Here is a 26,548-nt window from a genome sequence, read left to right on the forward strand (position 1 = left end):
TCATATTTATGCACATGATAAATTATCAGCAACTCAAAGTTTGTTATGACACAACTACTTTGAGGTTTCATTAAATCTCCATTTACCATTCATATAAAACGTGAGTTGTTAGCAGTGATTGCTAACAGAGAGGATTTACAACATTTAATCATCATCCTGTCCCTTTTGCTTGATTAGGTGCAGTTTTAAGGGGGGGGGGGGGTGTAAGATGCATTAGTCTAAGTCTGAACACTGAAGTATGACCAATTAGTAAGTTATGGTTTTCTACCCAGACAACATGTGCAGATGTCTGAATTAATTGTGATCCCAGCTGTTACACAGATCAGAGGAGCCAAAAAAACAAATAGGGAATCAATTGTAAGTGGCTAAACTTCAATATACTGTGTATAGGAATTTGATTTGCAGCTCACACTGATCGCTAAGACTGTGGACATAATGTACAGGTACTAACTCTGAATGCAGAGACACCATTCCTGCTACTGCATGTATTGTGCAATGAAATATGACAATTTATCTCCATATTATACAAAAAAAAAAAAGAGAAAGTAAGAGCCACCAATTAACAGCTTAGTAGCTTCTCTGTAACAAAAATCCTCTTCTCACCACACACACACACACACACACACACACACACACACACACCGTCACATGTAATGGAAGGTGAGTGATGCAGAAAACAAGAGAAAACAACAGTGACACCTGCGCTGTAGCATGATATTCAGCTTGTTGTGGTCCATGATGATTAGCTCTTTTTCTCGCAGCTCGTGCTGGATGTGCTGGTTCAGTTGCTGTGGACACAGTTACACAGGTAAAGCCACAGTTTCATCACTTCTGTGTGCGTGTGTGTGTGTGTGTGCATGTTAATGTGTTTGAGTGAATAAATAGATTAGCATTGACACAACACATTAGCTGATCTAGCAGTCCTGGGTTAGTGTGTGATTTTTTCTAAAGTTTTTTTTTTTAGGAATTCACTGATTCACTTTGGAGCTGGTCATTGCTGACTCGTGTTTTCATTGCTTACTAATCAGGTAGGAGATACTGTATTAGAACGGTTTTGGGGAAAAAAAAAAGCATACTACTATATTTGATTTTAGCCAAGAGGAAGAATCTGCTGGACACCCATTTCAGCCAAATTGAAGAGTCTAAGGGGGAAATTCTTTTGGCAGAACTAAAATCTATATATTCTTTTCAAATCATTCTGAACCGATCATACTGTGGTGATATTTGCACTCTTTGAATTTGCCTCATTTTTGGTTGCTCTCCTGTCACACTAACATCAAACTAATCCTACTTTAGTCACTTTGATGTTTTTGCGTTAAATATACATCTGTGTCTGTGCATGTTATTAAATGCACTAATGAAGACATCAAGACTTGATTCAAATAGACCTTTCTGTGCATGCGCCCATGCTTACATGTACCTGATTGTGTGTGTGTGTGTGTGTGTGTGTGTGTGTGTGTAGTTTGCGTGTTGTTTGTGTTGCACCTCAGCCCTGAGCAGTTCACGGTGCTTCTGGCCCCTCTCCTCGGCTTTGATCTGTGTCAGACATCTGAGGTTGTGGAGTTCTTCTCTGAGGCTGTTTGACTCCCTCAGCAGGTCCTGAATCATCCCACACTGCTGATTCTTCTGGCTCTCCTCCTCAGCCACTGAGAGCTGCTTGGGAACAAATGTACGGATGTTCTCATTTGAAAAATCTCAAATTTAAGGGTTACTGACAACAGAATGAGACCATAAAGTGGACTAAAAGTCCCTTAATACAAGGATGATGGATAGAGCATGATATAGTCTAGTATGACTATAAGTTTTGTATGACTATGTGAAATGCTGTAGGTTGTGAAAATTATGTAATAGAAAATCTAATTTTGTCTGGAAGATAAAGACGCTAAAAATGAAAAATATCATAAGAACTTAAATCAACTATGTTAAGTTTTATTATGTCTCAGAACTTTTTTTTCCAGTTCTTGTCACTTGCACCTGATGTTTTATGTTTAACACTTTACTATCAGTTTCAACAAAAAATGAAATTGCAGGCTCCTCAAAGACTTCTGCAGTAGACTGCATTATATTTTACATTTGCGACTGATATTGTGTCCACCCCCGCACTTCGTCAGCACCTGTTTTTCAAAGCTGACTTTGAGAGTGTCCACCTCTTTCTGAAGCTCCATCCTCTGCTGAATACTGTCTTCTCTTTTGGGAACAGCATCTAACTGGAAATTCAAGTCAAGACAGTCAGTAAGGTTAACATCAAAAGTCTTCTTAGATTTTCAATGTTCAAGGAGATCTTACATCTGCTGTAGTCCCTCCATAATCTTAGAAAAAGGCTGGAAAATACATTTTTATCAATTGCTTCCCTGATTATAGTCCTTTAGACTTCACATACCGAGGATAAAAAAGACCGTGAGGATCCAGTACAAAGATTAGCAAACTTCATATCAAATTCACTCAGTGCATATTCAATCTCACATTAAACATTGACTGCAAAAATAATTAATACTATATATCAGAGTTTCCCTAAGGCCTCTCTGATAGCGCTTGGATCAAGCGACACTGTGAGTGTTCACTGAAACTTATAAAAGATGAATGCCCTCAGGGGTTGGGATTGCCCATCTCTGCAGGGTTGCCAGGTCTTGTGTTCAGTGGTATGAGCTGCGTCACTCCTTATTTAAAAATTGCTAATTGTCTTCTTCCCTGGCAGAAGAATAAAACTACACCAATATGTTTAAGATTTAAAAAAACAACAACATTGCAATAGAATTTCATTTCAGTTACATGAAGCACTTCATACTAATCATTATTAGACCTCATGCTGTGTATAGCTTAGACCACAATACTGTGTAAATATTAAACCCATCAATCATCCCATTTGATTTAAGTGTGATGGATTTTTGAGGTGTAGCCACAGACCGTCCAATCCTGATCTGAGCAGCCTTCACAGTCAAATTTATGTTTGTTTATATGTATCATGTGAGAGATGTTGATGATTGGCAGATTAGAGCGTCAATGAATCCTATTGTTTTGTTTTCCATATTTCCTACATTTGTGAATTCCCCAATGTGTCATAACGATTTCCTTTCATACTGTAATGTGCTTGTGAGATGTGCTGATGCATTTCCCATGACTGTCTCCCTCTCTTCTTCTCTCCACTTTCTTTTTAAAAACTGTTAACATCAGTAGAATTACAGGAAACTTGAGAATAACAAAATGCTTCTGGTGTAATGCAGATTAATGACTTAATGCGTATATCATTGGCTCCGTGACATTTGCACTCAAAATGCTCCCACACCTGTGTTTAAGCCTGGAGAATTTACCAAAACAACTGCCAATACCAGTGAAACCATTAGTATATTTCCAAGCAGCGATTAGTTGTTACATGTACAAGAGTAGCTTTCCACTATATAAACACATTTCCTCACATTGGGATGATTTTGTTACAGTTTCTGGGAATATAAGATAACTCATGGACACTCCAACTGCTTTCAAAATTGGGTAGATTTTCCTTCTGCAGACATTTAAAGTATCAATCCACAGGTCACCTGTGCCTGTAACTCATTGTAGATAGATTGCATGTGTTGTAGCTGCTCAGTGGCCATTGTCAAGGCATACTCCATCCTCTTGAGGGCTTGCATCTGCCTGAGGGAAAACACAGGCGCCCTTTAAACATTTATCGACATCACAAGGCTATGACTCCTAACACTTTGACTCATAATATATCAATTCTTGTAAAATATGAAGAGTTTCAACTTGGTTTGGAATGCAGCTAAAGAAATGCTTTGAATCTTTGGTTAAATTAGTCTAAAAAAAAAAAAAAAAAAAAAAAAATAAAAAAAAAATCAAAAAGAGACTTGTTGGTGATCAAAACATAAGCTGTACAAGTGCAAGTGCCTTCATACAGTGTAATTTATGGATGTGTGGAGACTTATTTACATGTGTGATAGAGCTCAGTTTGACATCATTTTGTACCTATTTTTCTCTCTGAGCTGCACAGACTGGTTCTCATACAGGTGCTGTCTGTCACTCATGATGTTCTGCAGCTTCATTTCCAGGATACCTCTGTTGATGAAAAACACATATTGTCGTGTGAAAACACAGAGCGAAAGCCTCTCTCCCAACCCTAAAACTAAATCAAATACTGTATTTCTATATATGTTATATACGGTATACTGTATGTCTATATATGTTGTTGTTAATTGAACCAGATTTGTTCTTTCAAACACTTTCACCACAGTGTCCATTTTTTACTAGAGTGAGTTTTGTACCTGTTCCCAATGAATTCAGCCTCTTCCTCCCTGTTGACCTCCTGTTCTCTCAGCAGCTGTCTGTACTCTGCCTGACTGGCCTCTACTTGGGCCTGGAGAGCCTCCAGCTCCTGCATCATCACCTTCTTCTTCATCCTGAGGGAGTGGTTATGCTTGTCCACCTCCTTCACTTGCTGCTCCGTTTCTGAAATCTCTGTGTTTAGTGCTTCTATCTGCTTCTTTGCAGCTCTAGTGTGTTTGTATGGAGGGGACAGAAAAAAATTAACATACAAAGAAAGTAAAACATAATATATAATACCATGTATACCATGGCCATAAGAGCATCCTTTTATCACTTCACACTTGCCCTGTAAGAGTGAATATCACATGAAATAACAGCATGTGCATCCATCTTTTACACACACCCCCCAGCAGTCCCACTCAGCTTGGTGCATTTCAAATAGCTCACATGGCTCATACAGACGGCTCCACTGCATCACTTGCGAGCCAAATATTAATTTGAAATAAACATAAAAAGAAACTGCAGTGGGCCTGCAAGTGGAACTATTCTCTAGTGATTAAGGGGCTTTTGAATGCAGCTTCCCTTAAATATGAAATTAATGATGCCTGCTGATGCATATGGTTGTCATTTTTATTAAATGAGAAGGATTGCCACCTTCAAATTCTTGAAAATAATTTAACCGTCGCTACAAATAGTACCTTATTTTTCACTTCATTATTTGGATTAAAATATGCCGTTCCACAGAACTGCAAAGTCTACAGTACATCAAAAGGAGTGTGGCTGGAAAGATACCTTGCAGAGAGGAAACCAAACAACAAATGAAACTGGAAAATTAATTTTTTTTTTCCCTCTAAAAACTGAATGAAGAATATTTAATATCAGTTTTGCACAGATTGTGTTGTTGTTTTTCTGTTCCATATCAGATCTAATCAAAAATTTACACTCAGCAAAAAACAATTAGCAGCAGATGCTCATTTCTTTTGTGTATGAGATCAAGATGAAGGGAGGGAGACATATCAGAATGATTTAAACCATATGACTCAAGGATTGTGCAATTCAGGGAGTAGTTTTCAAAAGGTGTTTCTTCTGTATTTTTTTTTCGTAGTGTTGCTCATTTTTAATTCCCGGTGTTTGAACTTTCCTGCTCTTCCCCGGTAAAGAACTTTACGGGGTTAAATGTACTTACTCCGTCTTGGAGCGTTTCCTTTCAATCTTCTCAAAAATCTGGTCAGGTACGCTGATGAGCCGGGCTTTCTCAGCCTTCCAACAAACACAGAAACACATGCACACACAAATGTAAGCTGGCACATGGTTTCATTTTTTTGATGGTGTGCTGTAAGCCATACTCATTCATACACACACACACACACGCACACACAGACCTCTTTGAGCTCTATGATCTCCTTCTGGTCCTCCAGCTCTTTCTGTTCTTTCAGTATCAGAGTTTCATGGGTTTCCACATCTTCCATCAGACTTCTGTGCAGAGAGTGAGAGTAAGATACACACAAAAAAGCTCATTTATCTTCTAAAAAAAAAATGGTGATTAACAGCCCTTAAGATTCAGCAGCAGTGCTTCTTACTGTATTCAACTGACAAGACATAAGACAGTTTTTATGTCTTCATTGCACCGTCACACTAGCTGGATAAATAGAAGTTAAAAGCCCCAGTAATGACAGACCTGACTTCCAGTTGTCTCTGGGCCACCTCTTTCCTCAGATCCTCATATTTGTCCTGCAGGGCTTTTGTTCTGCTCTCCAGCTCCTGGAGGACCCACCAACAGTATGAACATTAGATCACAAATCAAGATTTTCATGTTAATGAGAGGAATTTAATTGAGTTCTGGCTGTGCAGCCAAAAGACTATTGTTTTTGTCTACATTTCATAGTGTCTCATCCCAACTGTCAGGCAAACTGACTGTTGGAACTGAGTCTTTTTTATAGTTAGACTTTTATTGATTGTATTGCTTTTATCTAAGTGAGGTTCATTTCAATTTAGATTTTATTAGTTATTTTAATATTAAGAAGCCAAAGTCAAGCTTCTTTTTCAGAGTTTAAACAATTTTGTGGTGCTGAAAGTATTTGTAGTTTGATGCACAAATTATAATTGTTAACTTTGCAAGCATGACTATTAAAAGTAATCAACTGCAACTTAACCAGCTGTTAATAATTCAACTGCACTTTAAAACTGGTTTGTACTTTTTCTCTGCTATATATATATATATATATACATAAATATATATATATGTACACACACACACACACAGTAAATACATCTACAATTAGAAATATATGTGGGGCCTCAGTGATGAAACATAGTATTAATGTAGGTGTGTGTTTGGTACCCAGGAGGGGTCACATACAGAGTATTTCATTAGACTTAATATCACACTTGACGCTGTTGGTCTGATAGGGCACATGTTTTGATAACAATATGAAAGGGACTCAAAAGGCCCTTTCACACTTACCCTTTGTTACATTAAAAGATAATTGCCTGAGCTGTTCTGGTAAAAGCTGCATGTTGTTATTTGTTATTCAACAATTCCTTCTTTTTGATAATTGAAAATTTGAACACAATTCTGATATTCATTTTAAGAATCGTTCATGTTCTTGTGTAGTGTGTGTTCATAGTGACGGTGAAAAGCTTGTCCACTCAACATGATAATTCATGTTCAACAATTCACAATTCAGAAACTGTTTTACTGTAGCTAAACTACATGTGTCACTGGTTCTGGAAATATTTTCCTTATGTTAGATCCATTTTGAATGATAACCTGTACAACAGGTCACCAAAAACAAGGACGTGGGTGTCTTCTGAAAAATTTGGTTATGCTATAGTATAGCCATTTGTTATCATTCAACTTAATTTCTTTAATATCAGATTTATTCCCTTGAGAGCAGAAAGTTTTAAAGGAAGCATGACAGCTACAATACCAGCAACTGTCCAGTGACCAGCCTGATGATGTCTAAGTGTAGGTTCTTGTGATAACATTTTTTAAATACCCCTTGTTTAGTCCGTTAAATGTCAAAATGTTTGGGCTTTTAAATATTACCCATAAGCCTTTTTGCCTCATGGACAGTGTAGCTTTTGAATGCTATGAAAATGATACCAGCCATTGGCATGAAAGCAGAGTTCTGGCACATTTCTAATGTTTTGTTTTTGCAATCAGTAATTAAACAGCAATTGGCATCAGCAACAGAATTTTGATGAAGTTTAATGATTGTAGAGTTGTGTATGCAGTTCTCCCTGAGACTTGCCCTCAGGGTCTTATGTTCGTATTCTTGTACTGAGCGGATTTTCTTCAACACAATTGCCGATTGTTTGTGGTGATGACTCAACAGCTGCTGTAGATTTTCATGCGTATCCAAGTGTTGGAAATACCCAAAGTGCACTACATTGTGTTAGACCTCTGACAGACTGAATAATAATAGTATACATCATGGCTTACAGCACGATATACAGTCAGCATTCAACTAGATACTGAGATTCTATGAGGATTCATGAATGTTCTTATTTTTACTGTGTGTTCCTTTTAATACAACACATATATTATGAATCATGTGCATTATAATATAGTGTGAGCAGAATTACATTCCATTTATACATTTATATTTGTGTATATGACTACCAGCCATTACTAACTTGATTTGCCTGCTTTAAGTTAAAAAGTTAAAACCCGCTCTCCATGTGTAACAAATATTAAACCTTATTCAATGTGTGTGCCATCCTTTTGTCTGAATGTGAGACTGGAATATAAAAAGCTTCAGCTTCACATTGCTTTAAATGGCCCTAAAAAGAGCCAATGGCAAGTCATCATATGGAGGGATTAAGCCTGGATAGAGGCTTAATGTAAAACTCATATTTATCCTCTCTGAAGACCGTTGTTGCAGTAGTAATCCACATTTCTGAAACTAGACGTGGATGGTGCAATGATGAACTTACAGCAGGTTTTGGCTGATTCTCATTCTCTTTCACCAGATACTGCTTCTCTTCCCGGAGACTGCATAGAGGTGAGGTAAGGTACGTGGAGGTGAGGTGATGAGACGAGGGGAGAGGAGGAAAAAATGTGAAAAATAAAATAGAATCAACGGGTTATTAAGATAAAGAAATGACATTTTTCAGTTCCTGGATCGACAGAAAGAGGAATGCGTTGAGAGGAACTTGGATTTACATTAAAAATACCCCGATGTGCAGTTTTCAGTTAACTAAACTCATGCTAAATCCGTCTTACTTGAAAGGCAAAAGGATTCAGAGCCCATGTTCTCGAAATGGGTGTCAGAAGTTTTAAATTAGTTCTATGAAACCTTTCTATTATTATTAATGAGTGAATAAAAACTTCATGATATGCTGTAGAAACAGTGTATAAAAAGAGCCAGTATATACTGTATATATGTGTACATACACACACTCACAAGCTTTCTCATACATAAAGTACCATCCAACAAAGTTCAAATGTGCGTATAAAAACCCCATAATTTATTAATTCTTTATTTCCCTGTGGCATAAGCTTTTTGAGCAGCTGATTAAAGTTTGTATGAAATAATTCAGCTCCGTTATAGTGAAAAACCTTACAACAGCACATAGTGCACAGCTGCATGTTTCACCGAGTAAATGATATTAATCTTCCTGACAAGTTGATGTATTGGATATTAACTGATATATAGAAAAAACTGCATGAATGCTAAAATATGTGACTGGAAAAAGTGCTGAATTCCTGTGCATCTGTTTGGCTACGGATAAAGGACGCAAAGATTCTAAAAAGGCATTTTTGCATGGCGAGCATCTGCTTGTCATATGCAGACCGCTAGCCATGTGGACAAGAGATGGAGAACGGAACCGGCTGGAGTGGGTGAAATAAAGAAAGGCTAGAAAGAGGAGAAGAAACTGAGACGATGACAGGACAAGAGTGCTCACTACCAAAAGCTGTCACAAATAATATGCACACTCAGTGTCTAATACTGTCTATTACTGCATCCTCAGAGAACGCTCTGTAAGTGTTTTCATTTAATATTTCAATTACTGCTGGGCCTGCAGCTCTCTGCCTCAGTGTGCGCTCCAGACTAAAAATCACTATGCTACGGATCATATCTTTGCAATACAGTGGTGAGTTTATCTGATGAGTGGTTTAATATTCTTCATCTGACCTTGTAGGATTTATCCATAAGCCGATTACCAGTTAAAACAAAACTGATTAGTCAAAATGATTATTTTAGAGACTTTGCTTTAATTGGGAGCTTTAAAACCCCTCATTCATATTTTCACCTATAGAAACCTCATTCACTCTTTCACCACACAAGCTCGTATTAGTTAATCTTTCACTTCCGTGGTCTCCACATATCCTGTCAAACTTTATTGGGCTCAATGTTGGAATGAACTTACTGACACCAATTGTTTACAGTTCACGCACTTCACCTATTTCTGCTGCTTAGACTTCAACACACATTTTTGTTGCACTTCAACTGACATTTCAACTGCTTTCATCTCTAAATCACAGTTCAACTGACTGCTTGCAGTGTTTTGTTTTGCAAATCCCATTTGATACCAGGTGGTTCTCAAACATTTTGGGAAGCACCGGTGTATGTTACCATGTTGCTTAGCAATGTTCCAATAACCTCACTTTGGCACAGCAGAGTTTGTGTATAGAGAAGAGAGAGAGGTACTCGAGTGAGTGCGTTATTTTTCATTTCTGTGGGCGTGTTTGACCCTTTGGACACGCTGACAGTTGTGCCGAGTGAGTTGGGGGAAGGAAAAGAGAAACCTGCAGCAGAAAAGAGGAAAATTGACTGCGGTGAGAAAAGAGACTCATGGGAGTGAAAGGAAAGAATTAGAAGAGAGGAAGAGAAACGACTACAGGACTGACGCCAAAACACTGACCATTATGGAGCTTAGACAAGTAAACACATTCTCATAGCAAACATAACAATCCTCTTGAAATGCGTATACATCTCATTTGTTGTGTACATCAACTCTTCCCCTCATGTGATAAATCTCTAAGGAAATGTGGCTACTGAAAAAGAAACCGTTTCGGCAGTTTTTATTCCTATTTTTGTAAACTGTTTCAGTGGTGCAGAAAAAGACAAAAAAAAAAAGAAAAGACAAAAAAAAAAAAAAAAAAAAAAAAAAAAAAAACAGTTGTAAGCCAAGCAATACACACACAGTATCAATACTGTGTGCGTGTGTGTGTGTCGTACATTGTCACCTTCACCTCCCTCTAAAGTCAATACAAACTTGCAAAGATACTGCCTCATGTAGCTCAATGTTTGGTCCCTAGTTATTTAACTGTGAGTGTGTGTGTGCGTGCCCATGCACACGAATGCTCTCATACTGTACACAACTTCTCTCTTCACCACTCCAGTTTCACTTCTGTGTATTGCTCTTACTGTCCTCTGTCTCTCGGGTTACTGTCAGTGGTGTGTGTGTGTGTGTGTGTGTGTGTGTGAGAGAGAGAGAGAGAGAGAGCGAGAGAGAGAGAGAGAGAGAGCGAGAGAGAGAGAGAGAGAGAGCGAGAGAGAGAGAGAGAGAGAGCGAGAGAGAGAGAGAGAGAGAGGACAAAGCTCCGGCCAAATTCGAGAGGAGTTTGTGTCAAGTTTGAAATGTCAACTTCATTTGATTTATTTGGCATTTGATTCGATATCTGACTGAAACTGAAGCTTGTAGCATGAGTGACTGCAATAATAATGAGTGTATGTATATGTACAAAGCTCACCACTTCAGTTGGTGTTGTGTCTTGTACTCTCTGTCCTCAGCAGCTCTCAGTTCATTGTACACCTGGAGGAGCTGTTGCCTCAGTTCATTGACCTCACTTTCAGGCTCCTCAGACGTGCTCTGCTCCTCTGTTGTCTCCACCTCCTTCTGCAGCCTCTGCAGCTCAGCACAACACCTCTTTGCCTCTTCCAGACGCTGGATCTCAGAGTCCTGGGCACTTTGAGATGAAACAATGATTTAAGTAATGTGATGTTACATTTACAGTAGTAAACCCAAACCAGTTTAAAACAGTGAAATACAAAAGAAAAGAAGGATTCAGACTACTGTCATCAACAGGAAATTAAGATGAGGCTGCTTACTTTTATTTGACCATTGAAAATTTGTAAATCATCTAAATTTTATCTTCTTATCTTTTGCTACCTGCTTTCAGGAAAAAGTGAAAACACATTCACTTATCTTAGCGACAGTCTGAATACGTTTTTTTCACAAAAAACTTGTGGTACAATAGGCATGTAAATTATACTTTAGATGCTGATTTTCATGATATACTTCTGATTACTGTGCTAGTTAAATTTAATGTGCACATTCAGATTTTTTCCCCTCGTTTTCACGGGAAATTGGGGCCTCAAACGTTAATTTCACTCCTTCTATTATGTCTTGGTGGTAATTTTGAGAATAACTGTTCATCCACGGATTTAATAAAGCTTGAAAAGAATTATGCTTTGGGAAATGTCTTTGACAGCAACAGTATCTCAGCCTGTTACAGTTGGAGTGGCTGTACCTTCTTCTTACTGCCTCAGCGACGTGTTTGCTTCCACCTCTTTGCTCGAGTCATTATTTCATTTTTGGCTCCACTAAGTGAGTGAGAAATAATGAACCTGATCTAGGTTTCAAAATGTGTCTTGTGAAGCCAGTGGCTGGTGTCAGACGCTACCACCATGTTTTTACAACAGTGTATAAGAGCAGCAGAGATACGTCAGATAGGAGTTTAAGTCTTTTTCAAGGACACTTCAGTTGGATGCATTCTGGCTTGAACACAGGTCTGATGTCTCTGCACGTGCTTCTCTAATATGCTGTACTTTCAGCATCTCTGTAGTCAAATATGGCTTCAAAAGGAAAACAGGGAAACGTACCGCTTCAGAGTCTCCTGCAGAAGCCTGTAGCTGGTTTTCAGTTTGGCCACTTTGGTCTGGCTGATCTTGCCCAATGACAACAGCTGAGGAACACAAAGCAGGACTATTACCAATAATGTGGCCATGAAAAACATTCTGTAAAGAAGAATATGCAGGTAGTACCAATATAATAGATGATATACATATTTCCACTGTGACAATCATCCACATCTGAACAATCCAGCTCCAGCCAAACACTGCAGCCCAAACTGTTTGGCTTCATTCAGCTGCATTGGCTACAAATTTTCCTGCATGGGTGTGCCAGCTCAGGTTTCACTATTTCAGAGTTTACGACTTTAATAGAATATCACATTCAGTGGAAATCTCTTGTTGGCGTTTTTTCCGGATAGAATATGCAATAGGGCAGTATTGCTAGGAACCAGATACATTTTTGACCTGTAAGCAGTTTTGTGTAATATTGTTTAGTGATAAAATTAAATTCCAGAGGTTGAAAACTAGATCACGATTTACTCCAAGAAGAGTTTTGGATTTCATAAGTCAAAACTTTGCTTTGTTTCTGCTATAATATGCTCAAATTTCAGTTACTGTTCTAAAGAACAAAAACAAAATAACAAACAAACTAATATCTGTCTGGATTCACCAACTCAAAGTGTGATCGACCACAACAAATTCCCTGATAAAAGGGGGCTGTGAATGGGATTTAACTCAAGTTAGGCTGAATAAACCATTATCATCATAGTATCAGAACACCTTATCATGATCAGCATAAAGAACAAACCTCCAACTATCTGCAGTCTGAAAGGGAGAGGAGTAATGATTGAAAATAGCCCATATATAATGATAAGTAACAGCATTTCTTGAGATTAAAAAAAAGGTACCATCAGGTATGAAAAAAAAGATACATGGCTGACAAAACTTTGGCAAAAACAAAACAAAAGACAGCAAAGAAAAATATATTAGGTCAAAAGTTTTGCAAACATGGGAAAATTATCTATAAAAGCTGTTGTGAAATTTTTCTCCTTGGTCAGGTAGTTGTGTGTGTGCCACAGTGATAGAAACAGAGGACAGGTGTTGTTCCCCCTCTTATCTTCAGAGCCAGGTTGGTAGAGTGGGGTGTAATGAGGGATAGCCTTGTCTGTATCAAAGAGCTGCAGGACTGAGGATATCTCAGGTCGGACTGCGTAGCAGGTAATCTAACGGCAATGAACACACACAAATGGTCCGATTATACACCCACACGCACTGATAACTCCCCCCAACTTCAAACATTAGGGATAACCGATTATATTTTTAGATTCATTCCATTATATTGTTTGTTTGGCTATTGTCAAATGCGCTCAGAAGCGCAAGACCACGTTCCAAGGGCTGAAAGGACACAGATATAAATGTTGTGAATGATGTAGATTAGGGCTCTTGTCAATATGATTTATTTGGATGTTTTTCAGGCATTTTGCATTAGCGGTCATTCAAGGTCACATTACTACAAGGAAAACACTTGACTAGTATTATATGATTTCTGTTTAAAATATTTGAAGTACAGCTTAATCTCTCACCATTACAGATTGAAATGTTAAGCCACTCATCTGGTCCTAATTGATTTCTAACTGCAACTTCAATCAAGTAATCTCATACAAAAAAAGATGATTAGAAGAACATGTGAAATCATCTCATTGCTCTTAAACAAAAATAGGAATTCTGAAAACAGATTTTGAGGCTACACTATTTTTGAACGACATTTTAAAAAGAGGTCAGTTTTGTGTTTTCAGCAGCATACACAGCATACCAGTGATGCGACAGATATCTGAGCCATAACACTGGCCATTTATCTGAGAGAAGCAGCCTGAAGCGGTTTCAGGCAGCCCCTCTAAATTCTGGTGCCAAGACTTATCTTCAGCAGAATAGAGTATTGGAGGCTTTTACAGGGTGGCGGCATGAGGCTCACATGTGGCCGAGCATCTTTGAAGTGAGATGGAGACAATCACTGGAAGATATTTAAGCAGGCACATGGACACGCATACCTGTCTATTTACTCCCTCATCCATATATATATATACACATACACGTGTGCACAACTTGGCAATGGCAAGCATGTGATCTGCACTGCAGAGCACCGCTAAAACCTTCCAGTAATACAAGTGTGTGATGCAGCAGGTATGTGAAGTGTGTAACAGAAAAAAGCTGTGGGCTTTAATACTCTGCACCCTCAGGGAGAAAAATAATGACCATCACCACGAGGCACAGCACTGCATTCCACTCTGTGATGGAGAGAACCATCCTTCTGTTTGTATCTCTACCTTCATGTCCTCATTTTGACTGTTTGAGTTGGAGTTGAGCCTACAGCCAGATTGAAACACTTTGTTAGAAGTTTTTGTGCTGTAATATTTTCCTTTCTGGAGTGTTCCTCCATCAGGGCTGAGAGCCACTTCTGGAAATGAAATCAATTACTGAAACTGTGTCACTTCTGTAGAAATATGACAAGTGCATGACTAACGCCTTGGAAAAAAGAATCCAATTACAGGACCCGTGGTTATGAATTACAGAATGTACTGAAACAATAGCCATGGCCCATAAACACACCATCAGTGCCAACTTAATGAAACCACAAGAACTTTATAACAGGACTCCATGTTTCTGTCCGGGTATGAGATGAATTTACCTTAATGTGTGAATAATGTTTGTTGGAAAGAACAAGTGCAATTTTAGCTATGTCGATTATAAACCACCAAAAATGACCACATCACCACATCATTATTAAATACAAAAAAAAGTGTATTGTTTATTGTTGATTAAAGACTTCAATATCTGTTTGCTTCGTTAAACATTAAAACATACAACGTAATCCTGTTCATAAATCCATCACTGGTGACAATCCAAGTGTGGTTGGTTTAAAATTGCTTTTGAATTTCCATATTTTCTTCACACTGGAGATGAAGAGAGGCTCTCTAGAAAGAACTGTCAGGCTGACACACATCTCTCCAAAACAAGACACTAACAAAATATAGGAAACCATCAAGTATAAGCTGTGATGTACTGTATGCTACATTTACTTAATGAAGCACTACTTAGCCATCAGAGCATATCTTATCTACATTGGATTGGATTTATTCATTTCAATGTAGTGTGAAGTGTGCACTCTGCAGGTGTATTATGTTAGAAAGTTTAAATCAGATCAGGATAGAGTATTGGCAGGCACTCAGTATTCAAGGATGTGTATTGGGATTCAGGGAAAAGTGAATTTATAAGTCTCTAATGCTTAATTTGCAACATCCTGAGCAAGCCTTCTAAATCCAGAAAAAAAGTTGTTTATACTAATTGAAATGAATTTTCTCTATTGTTGCTGCTGGTAATCCATGGAGTTTACAGTAATTGTGCCCATCTGACCCTTATATTGACTCAGAGAGTGACTGGTGTGGGGGCGAGTCAGGGTTTTAAGTAAGGCTTCAGAATCTGTAGTGGGTCAAGATGTGGCCTTTAAATGTTGTGAACCTCTAAAACCACGTCACTGTAACGTGAGTTGAGGGGATGTGCACTACCCGAGTCATTTCGCTCTTCAGGGAAATGAGCAGACTTCAGAGTCAGGCAGAACAGCAGCATCCACCGACTGCAGGAAAAGGACGTACCTTCTCTCTTCACCTCGCTCACTGCCCCCCCACTCCCCACACTCCCATAATCTCTGTCCGCATCTCTGTGGTTTTTCACAATGCTGCTGATATGGTGTTTTGCATTACGCAATAGTCCTGCCCCTCCCATCCTCTCTAACTCACCACTCTCCCTCTTGCTCTCGCTCCCTCCCTCCCTCACTCGTCCTGATATTAATGACACAGCTATCTGAGGCAGCGGCAGTTCCCCTGCGCTCTCTCCCTCCTGCAGGCTGCGCTCATACACACACACACACACAAACCAATAGGATACTGGACACTCATTCACATACTCTATACCTACAACAGCTGCACACACACACACACACCAACACACACTATTATACACACACTCTTTAAGTTTATATCAGAGGCAGTTGCTGACACTCACTTTACGCAGACTTATTTCTTCTTTACAATTCTCACGCAGAAAAATGAGGACAATTGTGCTTTGCATCTGTGCCAGTCTCCTGCTTACAGCCACCCTGGTGCCGCGCACCAGCCGGGCAGCGGACTTCCCCGTCACCTCACACCAAAAATGGGATGCTAGAGGACCTTACACTTTCGGATCTGAATCTAGTACCCCCACCTCCTGCCCCATTAAACTGAGACCCTCGGGCCAGTGCGGGGCAGAGGAGGGGGAGGACTGCCCGTACCAGCTCACCTTACCTCCTCTCACCATCCATCTACCCAAGCAGTTCAGGCTGCTGGAGAAGACGATGAAGGAGCTGCAGAGTCTGAAGGAGGTGGTGAACAAGCTGAAGAGTGGGTGCCAGGAGTGCCGTGGGGCACGAGGCAATGGAGCTTTTGGGCATCAGCAAGCTGACCAAGGACAGAGGGATGGTGTGGAGGGAATTAGATTGGACCTGACAGGACAGGAAGTGCAAAGTGCATCTAGCCAAGAGGAGCGGGGAGATGGGATGGTCCCTGGAGCTACTGTGGACGGTACTGGACTGGGACAAGGTTCTATTTTTGGGAAAATTACACCAAGCCCAAGCACTGTGCAGGAGATGCAGGTAAGAGGCAGTCCAGTCTCTATAAAACAGACATTTTTAAAAATACTTTAAATTGATGAATGAATGCTATTCTCAAAGTAGAAAGATGAAACAATATTACATTTTTTTGATATCAGAATAATTTAAGTGTATGCTTTGTCAGCCTAATCCAAGTTAGGGTAGGCAATTCTTTAATTGCTGTCATATAAAAAAAAAGACAACAAAATCTGGCATTTTACTATGAGATCCTCATCAGCACACAGTAAAAAAATAATTTAGAGGTCTGCACACACAGTGTAATAGTGGTACTGCACCAGTTTCTTTATATGTCCATCAAAACTCCACCATGACCAGTATCATTTATCAGCCTTGTGAAGACTGATCTAAACAAACTAAAGTAAAACATGCTTTATAAACATTCTAGGTACAAATTCACCTTAATATGCCCAGTCAAATGTACCCAGCTGGAATGTAAACTGACCAAATGTTAACAGACCTGTAAAGTCCTACCTGGCAGCAATCCACCAGGGAAAATTCCTGGTACTGTAAACAGGGTGGGGAATCAGCCTTAGACACCAGCCAAATGGCAGTAAATTTTGCTCTGTCTGGTACGCTTGTTGACTCTCACAGCCACTCTGGCAGACGGCCAACCATCACGCAGACCTGTTTCTATTCTAAAATTCAAATTGGCCGGTAAAACAATGAAGGAGACTGGTGACTTCAGTAATCCACCTGCTTTGTATTCGGTGCACAGAAATAATCCCCCCCACCCCCCCCTTCACCCTCCCCTCTTGCTCTGGCCCTTCCCAGGTGAAGCTGAATAGGATGTCAGCCAGCCTGCGCAATGCCAGGAGCCAGATCTCGGCTCTGCAGGGTCGTCTGGAGGGGCTCAACCTGCTCAACATGGACAACGTGCAGGCTATGGTGGACAGACGAGTGGAGAACATCACTGGAGTGGTCAACAAGCTCAGGTCCACCTGCACCACCCAGTGTGCAGTACAGAATACCCCTCAGTGTAAGCCTGCTTTTAGTAAGATTAATTTAGCAGCATTCTTGTTTTTGTTGTTTTTTGAGGGCTCCAGCCCTTTTCTCCAATTACTTTTTCTTTTCTGTTTTACCTTGTCCTCTGAAAGCCCTCTCAATCTTCTCAGCTATTTACCAAATATATATTCTCTTACAACTCAAAACCCCATTCTCTGCGTTTTCTATTGTTTTATTCTATTCTATCTTTGCTATTTCAAAGATGTCTCTCTTCTTCTCTCCTCCGCTCATGCATTTTTTGTAATCCCTCTGGGTATGATCAAGAAGCCTGGTCTCTATTCTTTTCTACTCTCACAAATTCACCACAGATGTTATTATGGTAATGAAATTCTGGCACACTCCAAACACATCCTGCAGTTTGGGTTGCTATGAGGTGAATTTTTTTGGCATAGGATCTATCCAATCACATCTAAGTGGACATGGCGACTTGTAATCACTACAAACAACCCAACTCTGGGTGGTCACCTTCACCCAATGAGGCCCGTCTTTCTGGGAAATGGGAAATGGGAAATAAAATCTTACAGGCTGACAATGACCTTCTCAACAGCACACAATGGTGTGTTGCGACATGCCTTCCCATTACCAGTGAGAACAACATTACATATTTTGGGGAGGCTTGTATAATCAGGAGAAAATAAATTTTCCCAAAAGATGCTGTAAAGATACTGCAGTGAGGGTATCATGCCTACAAAATCTTCCAATGTACACAACATAACTACAGTAGAGCCCTCCTACTCACTGTAGCCATAGCAAAAATTACCCCAGCAACATAACTTACGGTTGAGGTCATACGGTACATGAGTGAAGCAATATGACAACATTGGGTCAAAGTGAGAATTCAAATGACCTCTTATATAACTAAATCAAGTGCCCTGACATTCCACCATGATGGTCCATATGCAGAAACTCAAACAAAGGGGAGAGGGAGAAGAGAGAGAGACAGATACTTGGCGCCTATGGTACCACATGGTGGGAACATTTAAGAAATAAGCTTAAGGGAGTGGAATCTCATGATGGAGACTTATCAGCAGGGATTGGAAACTAGCTAAGCATAACAGACATTCCACTTTACATTGGTGTAAAAGCTTATTTGGATGAGGGCACAGTTGAAATGCAGGCCACTTTTCAGACTGAAGCTGAATAATATCCCGATTCTGCATGAGTGAATGTGACACTATATTGGGGCTTTTATGTGGAAAACAGATGTGAGCTTATTTCTAAGTAGATTAGCTGGGACAGTGGTGTGAAGGGAATACTAGTTTTTTCACGTCTGTGTTTTTTCTTGCCTCTTTCTCCTTCAAACTCCCCTTCAATTCCTGGTCCTTCTCTCTTACATGTATCCGAAGCACATCTCTAATTCATCTCTCCATTTCGTGTCTTTTCTCCCCTGCTGCATGCTGTTTTTCATTTATCTTCTCTTGCCCTAACTTTCCCCGTCTCCCTCTCTTTAATCCCCTTTCCCGGTGCCTTCCCTCTTCCCCTCACCCCCCCCCACCCTAACCCTCTCTTTTGCACTGGAGGTCATGCTCTTGAGTGCTCGTTCCTGCATAAAACAACTAACTCTCATTATCTCTTGCCAACAACACAAGAAGTAATGTAGGCAGCTTTCCTAACATTAGTCACGGAGGGCACACAGGGTCAGTAACACTTGTCTTTGTACATCAATCTGTCATGTTAAGTTCAAGAACCGGCAAATTATTCTGCTACAAGTTAGGAAATCATGCCTGATGGTGTCTGAAGTGAATCTGAAGGCAGTAGACAAGAGACAGCTGTTACCATGGAAATAAACCAAAGTCTAATGATAAGACCTCCATAGTTTCACAACATGAGTCTAAACAATGCTGTAATTGTTTTACTCTTGTGATTCTTCTTAATCAAAAACAACATTAAAAACTGAAAACTTTTTCCTTGTATACCAATGCAAATTCTGTCCAATTTTAGCACACAATGTGAACTGTCTTAATTCTTCATCTTTAGAAACTAATACCAGATGCTGCATTAATATGCCCCTCTACTTGCCATTAATACTACATAGTAAAAAAGGCCTCGAGAGTTTAATGTTTTCCGATTGTTTATCACAATGTCAAAAGTGCTTAGTGAAGCAACTCATGGTTAAATGGTTCTCTTGAATCCTTAAACTATCTAGCTGCCAAATTGTAGCGGAAATGATTAAATAACTGTTAAATAGAGATTTGAACAAACTAAATTTAAATTCTGTTTTCATCCTGAGCAAGGCAGGCAAGTGGACATAACATTTTAAAGAGATGTCCTACGAGACAGATGTGTGTTTATATCTAGATAAGAGGTGGAAGCAGTGGTGATGGATCATTTGCAAGTAAATGTTAAGTATTCACACATGAGCAGGGATTTAGAAACCAGCCACACTGGTACAGCTCATTAAGCTACACTACAGTTCAAACATTTACACTCCATGAGTTTTGGAAAGACATTTAAGGACACACACAGAAAAAAAAAAAAAAAAAAAAAAAAAAAAAAAAACTACACATTTTTCTAACTTCTCATTCAAACTTTTTTGTTCCAAGCAAAAAAATACAAAACCTATTGAAGAAACGTGTAGCTAATAAAGCATTAGCGTTTATACCCAGACATTTTAGACCAATGCGGGATTGCAATTTCTCCATTAAGCAGGACTAATACGTATGTCAAGATGCTTTTATCACTCACAGCTCACACATTTGTCCCCCCCCCCCTTTTGCCAATTCCCATCCCCGCTGCAAGAGCTAATCTTCACTTTCACTCCTGCAAGATATATTGGGGCCTTGAGGTGAATGGACAGCAATTCATGTTGCTGTTCAGCTACATTAAGTCAATTACTGACAAAAGAGAATGGATGCCTAGTCTGCTACATTGTCAGGAACTGCTTGTCTGACATGTGGTGACACAACTTCCTAAAGGAAGGGTGTTGCTTTTTGATGATGGTTTCATCGCATTAAAACTGACAGCGGTATTCGATTTAAGCTGTATTTGTAGGGAAAGATTATACTATCACTTTGGACACACATTTCCTTCCATTACAGGTGCTAATCTTACATGAGTACTGTTTGTCACAAGGCATACTTCCTTGATAACACAGCTGTCTTCCTTTTATGTCAATCATTTATTTGTTTAAGGTAAAACAAGCAATGTGGTATTCAAGCGGTCAAGAAGTCATCTGTAAAAGCATGTCAGTCAATCTGTTACTCAGCCACCTCAACAATAAGACAGCCAGTCAGCTAACAGTCAGATTTGGGCATCAGTAAGTCACTCATATTAGAGTTATTTAGGTCAGGCACAGTGCCAGTGGTAGTGAGATGAGGTGGCTCTCGTCTGTCTAGGCACACTGGCAGCCCGGTCAGACAGATGGGGACAAATAGAGAGGAAGATGTGAAGTGGAGAATCTACACAGGCAGACACTTGAAGGAGACACTGAAAGAATTCACAGGTCAATACTTTGAATGCCGAGCGCAGACAGAGCTGTTAACGTGACAAGGATACATTTCAACCTCACACTCGACTCTTTCCATATGGAGTGATCTACCGTCTGCAATACAAGTATTTTTGTGTAATGTGAAAGGAAAATACAGTGGATGGCTATAAGTCAAAGCAACCAAATATATGAATGGTGCTTTTATTTTGTGTGCCATATACTTGTTACAAATACCTTCTGATTTAACCATGAGGGAAGAAAACTCAAGTCTAACCTTGCACTAATGTTACCAGGAAGTACTATGACTGCACTTCGAAGCACAAACACTTTTTGCTCAAGACTCCTCCCTGCACCTCAAGAAACCTGATGTTTGGTCCTCTGAGCTCAGAATGCACCTCCCTCCTCACTCTATTATAGCCTACTAAACCACTAAACAGATTTAACAGTATGACAAAACTGTATCAGCAATGGAGAGCGTCAAACTCAGGAGGGGTCCACATGCTGCCTGCCCAATGTCAGGATGATTTAGGCCCCAGGTGCAGAATGTGCAGGGAGGGGGTACGCCCCTCTAATCCAGTTTTACACTTTCCCACGTTTTGACAGGTCTTTTCCTTTCAGCTCTCAAATGCTAACTGACAAGGGCTTTTGGACCTTGGTTTTGGGTTGGGTCAGTGGCCTGCAGCGCAGCACAGGGGACAGGAGCAAGAGGTAGAGGAATAAGTGGGAAGGGAATGAATTGAGCCAGTGGTGCAGCACAAGGGAAGGTCACTGACTTTTATCCTCTGACAGTGGACTTTGTCCTTTCACTCACTTTCTGTCATGCTGGAGTCCTCTGATTCTCAATGCGACTTTCAGAAAAGGGACACCATGCTGAGAAACAATGGAATAGACTGGGATGTACTGAAATGATTACCAAGAGACAGTATTTAGTGATACAAATGTTTTATGCTTCACGACAAGCTGAAATTTAGTGTGATTCACACAAGGAATTGTTATGTTAAGTCATGGGGAACAGTCTTGTAACAAAAGACATCTCATTCTCTTTTCCTTTCTTCAGTCTTCCCCAGCCTCAGGGGCTGTTTCTATTACAGTCCCTTGGTTTGGCAGAGAAAAATGCCAGAGCAAAGTGAAAAGATTATCGAATGTCTGTAACATCCCCTTAAAATTGTCCTCTCTTTTCTCTTTCTCCCAACAGTCATCTTAGCCCCTCGGGACTGTTCAGACTACAATGTGCTGGAGACAAGGAAGAACGGTGTGTATCGTGTGACTCCTGATCCCCGCAACGGGACTTTTGAGGTCTACTGTGACATGGAGTCCTTTGGAGGAGGCTGGACTGTAATACAGCAACGGCTCAACGGGTCCGTTAGCTTCAACCGCACCTGGGTCGAGTATAAGAAGGGCTTCGGCAACTTCAGGTATTGGATTTCAATCTTTTCAAGGTTATTCTGTGATAGGTCTTTAGTCATGTTTAGCACAGGGGAAAAAGATCTATTGGAATGAAAGCCTGTAGTCAAGTCAATTTTATTTATAGAGCCCAAAATCAAAACAAATTTTCCACAAATGTCTTTACAATAAGACACCCTCTACCCTTAGACCCTTGATTCAGACTAGGAACTACAATTTTGAAATGAGGTCTGTAAACTCTGGGACATTACTTTATAGACAACTAGTGACCTCCAGCTGGTGTTGTAAGGTCTTCTTTTTTTTTGTAAATATTGTTATAGTATATCGTGTTCAATAAAGGAGTTGGTTGGTTGGATTGGCAGATTTTCAAATCACTGACAGCCAAAGTGTTTTTTTTTTTTTACTCCCATCTGTATGCAAGACACAAGGCTCAGATAACACATGGGTAAAAGGAGGGTGGAAAATAATAATCACCACAAATCATAGACTTTCCTGTATGGTGACTGTAGTGTCTCTAGCCCATATAAAGCACAGTTGATGTTCTGGAAAACTTTAAAGAGGATATTGGCAAAAAAACAAACAAGTAAATCACATGAGGTTTAACAAAAAACATTTCAAATAAGAGGAGAAAAACTATCTGACAGTCTATGACCTCACAGCAAACTGTCAAATATGTCACTATGCACAAGTGATAGGACTTATACCTTCTCCTTGCTAGAACGTACCATTTCCTCAGGTTATCATGGGGGAGTGCTAGAATGATACAAAGCTCTCAAAGAAAACAGAATAACAAACAAACCATCAATTCAACCATTAATTCCTCTGTAACAGCTAACAAATATAACTTACTGTATTTATAGGCGCCAATGCACACCCATGAGTGCACCAACTTTAACAGAAACTCAGTTCTAACCCTCCTTCCACAACTTGAGAGTGCCCAGTCAATCACTGTTTAGAGGGCCTAATGACACACACCTGTTCTGCCTACCACTGATTGTTCACCACCTGTTTTCACTATCACTGATGGATTATCACTTGTAAAACAACAAAACAAACATATATCACCACATTAGGTTTGACCTCATTTAACAGATCATAAACCTGTGGACCAAAATTAATGACTGAAAGGAAACAAAAAAAAAAGTTCAGATCTGGGAACAGGAGAAAATACAGGGAAGCAGTCTTCTCATGATGATTTTTCTTTTTAACACAGTGCTTCTACTATAGCTTTATTCAAATTGCAGCTCATTTTCTCTACTGTCCTCTCTGCTTTTCTAGGAATTCATTTTATATGGGAAATAACCATGGTTACCTCACCTACAGATCTAGTATTACCTCCCACTGAAAGAATAATGTCTCCTCCCAGCTTTCTTTTACTATCACACTACTCTCCCCTTGCTTCTTCTCCTTTCCTCTCCTCTCCTGTGGTGATAAGTACATTTATTTTGACTGTATCAACATTTCTAATCAAGTGTACAAGAATATGAGCTTGTTTATATCCTATCCCTCATTTTCTTCTGTTCTGTCCCCTCCTTCCTCTATCTTCTGCTCTCCTGCAGAGGTGAGTTCTGGTTGGGCAATGATCATATCCACTTGCTGACAAAATCTAAAGACATGATTCTGCGTATTGAGCTGGAGGACTTTGAGGGTGTCCGAGAATACGCAAAGTACGACCAGTTCTACGTGGCCAATGAGTTCCTACGCTACCGGCTGTCTGTCAGTGGATACAGGTACAATATTAAATTCTGTGCATGCATGTGTGATCCAATATTCATCAAGGACAGTAACATCTAATATATATTGATGTGTCACTGTAGTGGGACCGCTGGGAACGCCATCAGTTTCAATAAGCACTTCAACCATGACCAGAAATTCTTCTCCACGCCCGACCGTGACAACGACATGTACCCCTCCGGAAACTGCGGCGCCTACTACAGCTCTGGCTGGTGGTTTGATGCCTGCATGTCTGCCAACCTCAACGGGAAGTACTATCACAAGAGGTACAAAGGAGTCAGGAACGGGATCTTCTGGGGAACATGGCACAACATGTCAACAGAGTACTACCCTACAAACTACAGGCAGGCCTTCAAAACTGTCAAGATGATGATACGGCCCAAGAACTATGCTCCTTAAGAGGACAGGTAATTATTCATGAATATAGTCAGACGGATAGACGGAAAGACACAAATAAAGACAAATAAAATGGAAGAACAAGTAGACTCAGAAACTCATAAACATGCGCATAGTCATGCATTTGCACACATTTACACATGCATACGTGTACACTGAAACAGACTACAAGCCCTATAGCCCTATAGAAGTTTGAATGCAGTAATAACAAAAATAATTGTGAAAAAATTTAACTGTGCTATTACTTTCTTCTACTATAGTGAGTGTGGCCTTCAAAACGTTGGATTAAAATGATAACAATAAAGGACGATGGACTGTGAACGATGATGGACTAATAAAAAAACCACACATGCAGTGTAAAGGGCAGCCTCCTACAGGGGCCATAATATTATATGGAGGGTTACCATGAGAGATTTTTCACTTTTTCTCTGACATTTCTCCACTTTCTGTCCTGCTACCTCCCACTATAAACCCAGTCAGGACACAGCACAGCACATAGTAGTAGTAAAAACTAATGAGCTATCATTTCTCTCCACTCCAAATGGTTTCATAATTAACAGCAGCCACTCAAGTGAGGTATATGAGAGCTGATGATACACTTTTGGGTACGTCTGAAATTCATTGAGAAAGACTTCATCCTGGGGTCAGAGTCAAACTGTTAAAAAAAAAAAAACCTACAACCAGTGATACACAGCACTCTTTAGGCAGCAGTGAAAAAGTAATAGCTTCTTTTTCATTATTCAATAACATTGGGACACTTTGCTAATGTATCATTATTCTATACATTATAAAACATCCCAGTATAAACATGTAGCCTGAGATAAATTTCTATTGGGTCATCCCAAGTACATTCTGCATTATGGATGGTTTTAGTAAATTCTACTTGACAGGAGCCACAGAGCAGGACAATGCTGCAAGAAAAAACTTTAAATAGTTTTTCCACCCATAGCTGTGGGTGCACTGAACTACTGCGCATCTCTTGATGTTGATGCCATACACCAGTTTTCATGTGTAAAAAAAGAAAAGAAAAGAAAAAAATCCTACCGACTCACCACTTGTACAATACTGCTGCCTAATGTTAGAAAACTGTATAGCATCATTTAATCCATTTTATACACACTGTGAATGGGAAAGATGGGGAAGGAAATGTTTGACTTTAAGGATGTGTACAGTATTTATTTTATTTTGTGAGGTTATGATAGCTTTTATATAATACATAGGTCATACAGTACAAAGTCTAATGATTGTTGACATTTAAGCAGTGATAAAGACTGTGCATTATTGTGACCATTCATAGTAAATATGTGTGTATTTGGAGCTTTGTGTGTGTACAATATTGATCTTTTCTATCATTCATATTCAACTGTCATGCCAAAAGATATGCAGTTTTTATATCAAAAAAATGAATAAAGTTCTAACTACATGGCTGTGTACATTGCAGTGTTTGGCAGAATTAAATCATATGGATGCCTATTTTCAAAGCATCTTCTGTATTGGAATCACTCTCAATAAATGTATACAAAAATGTATACAAGTTTAGCATGAGTTTACCACGAGTAGAAACTCTGAAGTGTCTGCCGTCTAGTACCCAGGGCTATATGACGCCTGTAATAATGGAGGGATGAGGTGCTGCATGCCCATCATAAATGGGTTAATGAGATGTTCATTCAATAAAGCAACTCAACAAAAGAATGAGTTCATATCAGCTTCACAGAAGATAAATGATCAAATTGTGCGTCTGTGACTTTAATGTCTGTTTACTGTATGTGACGATCAAGTTAATAAAAAGTATTGTGCTCATCCATGTGATGATTTCAAGTT

The 26,548-nt window shown here is 39.5% G+C and overlaps 2 protein-coding genes across 3 annotated transcripts in view; one reads left to right on the forward strand and one right to left on the reverse strand.

Moving 5' to 3' along the window:
- The window catches only part of ccdc146 (coiled-coil domain containing 146), a 45,286-nt gene that overhangs the window by 16,622 nt on the left and 2,116 nt on the right, over nucleotides 1-26,548 (reverse strand). Inside the window, exons 3-14 of the mRNA XM_022749131.1 lie at nucleotides 12,093-12,175; nucleotides 10,961-11,176; nucleotides 8,197-8,254; nucleotides 5,936-6,018; nucleotides 5,640-5,733; nucleotides 5,444-5,517; nucleotides 4,257-4,484; nucleotides 3,961-4,050; nucleotides 3,534-3,630; nucleotides 2,115-2,207; nucleotides 1,486-1,653; nucleotides 700-788 (exon numbers count right to left, since the gene is read on the reverse strand). Of these exons, the coding sequence (XP_022604852.1) occupies nucleotides 700-788; nucleotides 1,486-1,653; nucleotides 2,115-2,207; nucleotides 3,534-3,630; nucleotides 3,961-4,050; nucleotides 4,257-4,484; nucleotides 5,444-5,517; nucleotides 5,640-5,733; nucleotides 5,936-6,018; nucleotides 8,197-8,254; nucleotides 10,961-11,176; nucleotides 12,093-12,175 (1,373 nt within the window). The remainder of the gene's footprint in view (nucleotides 1-699; nucleotides 789-1,485; nucleotides 1,654-2,114; nucleotides 2,208-3,533; nucleotides 3,631-3,960; nucleotides 4,051-4,256; nucleotides 4,485-5,443; nucleotides 5,518-5,639; nucleotides 5,734-5,935; nucleotides 6,019-8,196; nucleotides 8,255-10,960; nucleotides 11,177-12,092; nucleotides 12,176-26,548) is intronic.
- On the forward strand, nucleotides 15,941-26,531 carry fgl2 (fibrinogen like 2). Of its 2 annotated transcripts, XM_022749154.1 has the most exons (6): nucleotides 15,941-16,746; nucleotides 17,536-17,740; nucleotides 22,389-22,608; nucleotides 24,157-24,327; nucleotides 24,415-24,738; nucleotides 24,988-26,531. In XM_022749154.1, exons 1-5 carry the CDS (start codon nucleotides 16,165-16,167, stop codon nucleotides 24,728-24,730), a joined length of 1,494 nt encoding a protein of 497 aa, XP_022604875.1. In that variant the 5' UTR covers nucleotides 15,941-16,164; the 3' UTR covers nucleotides 24,731-24,738; nucleotides 24,988-26,531. The 2 variants fall into 2 exon arrangements, with proteins under 2 accessions (XP_022604875.1, XP_022604874.1); XM_022749153.1 differs by having other exon boundaries at nucleotides 24,415-26,531.

This window comes from Seriola dumerili, unplaced genomic scaffold, assembly GCF_002260705.1.
Source record: "Seriola dumerili isolate Sdu_G_001 unplaced genomic scaffold, Sdu_1.0 BDQW01000138.1, whole genome shotgun sequence".
Lineage (NCBI taxonomy): Eukaryota > Metazoa > Chordata > Actinopteri > Carangiformes > Carangidae > Seriola > Seriola dumerili.

Bases quoted from the DNA above. Each gene is read 5' to 3' on its own strand.
- fgl2 (XM_022749153.1), top strand. From the start codon at position 16,165: ATGAGGACAATTGTGCTTTGCATCTGTGCCAGTCTCCTGCTTACAGCC. The intron at 16,747-17,535 runs GTAAGAGGCAGT...GGCCCTTCCCAG, and splicing joins GCACTGTGCAGGAGATGCAG to GTGAAGCTGAATAGGATGTC. The intron at 22,609-24,156 runs GTATTGGATTTC...GCTCTCCTGCAG, and splicing joins AAGGGCTTCGGCAACTTCAG to AGGTGAGTTCTGGTTGGGCA.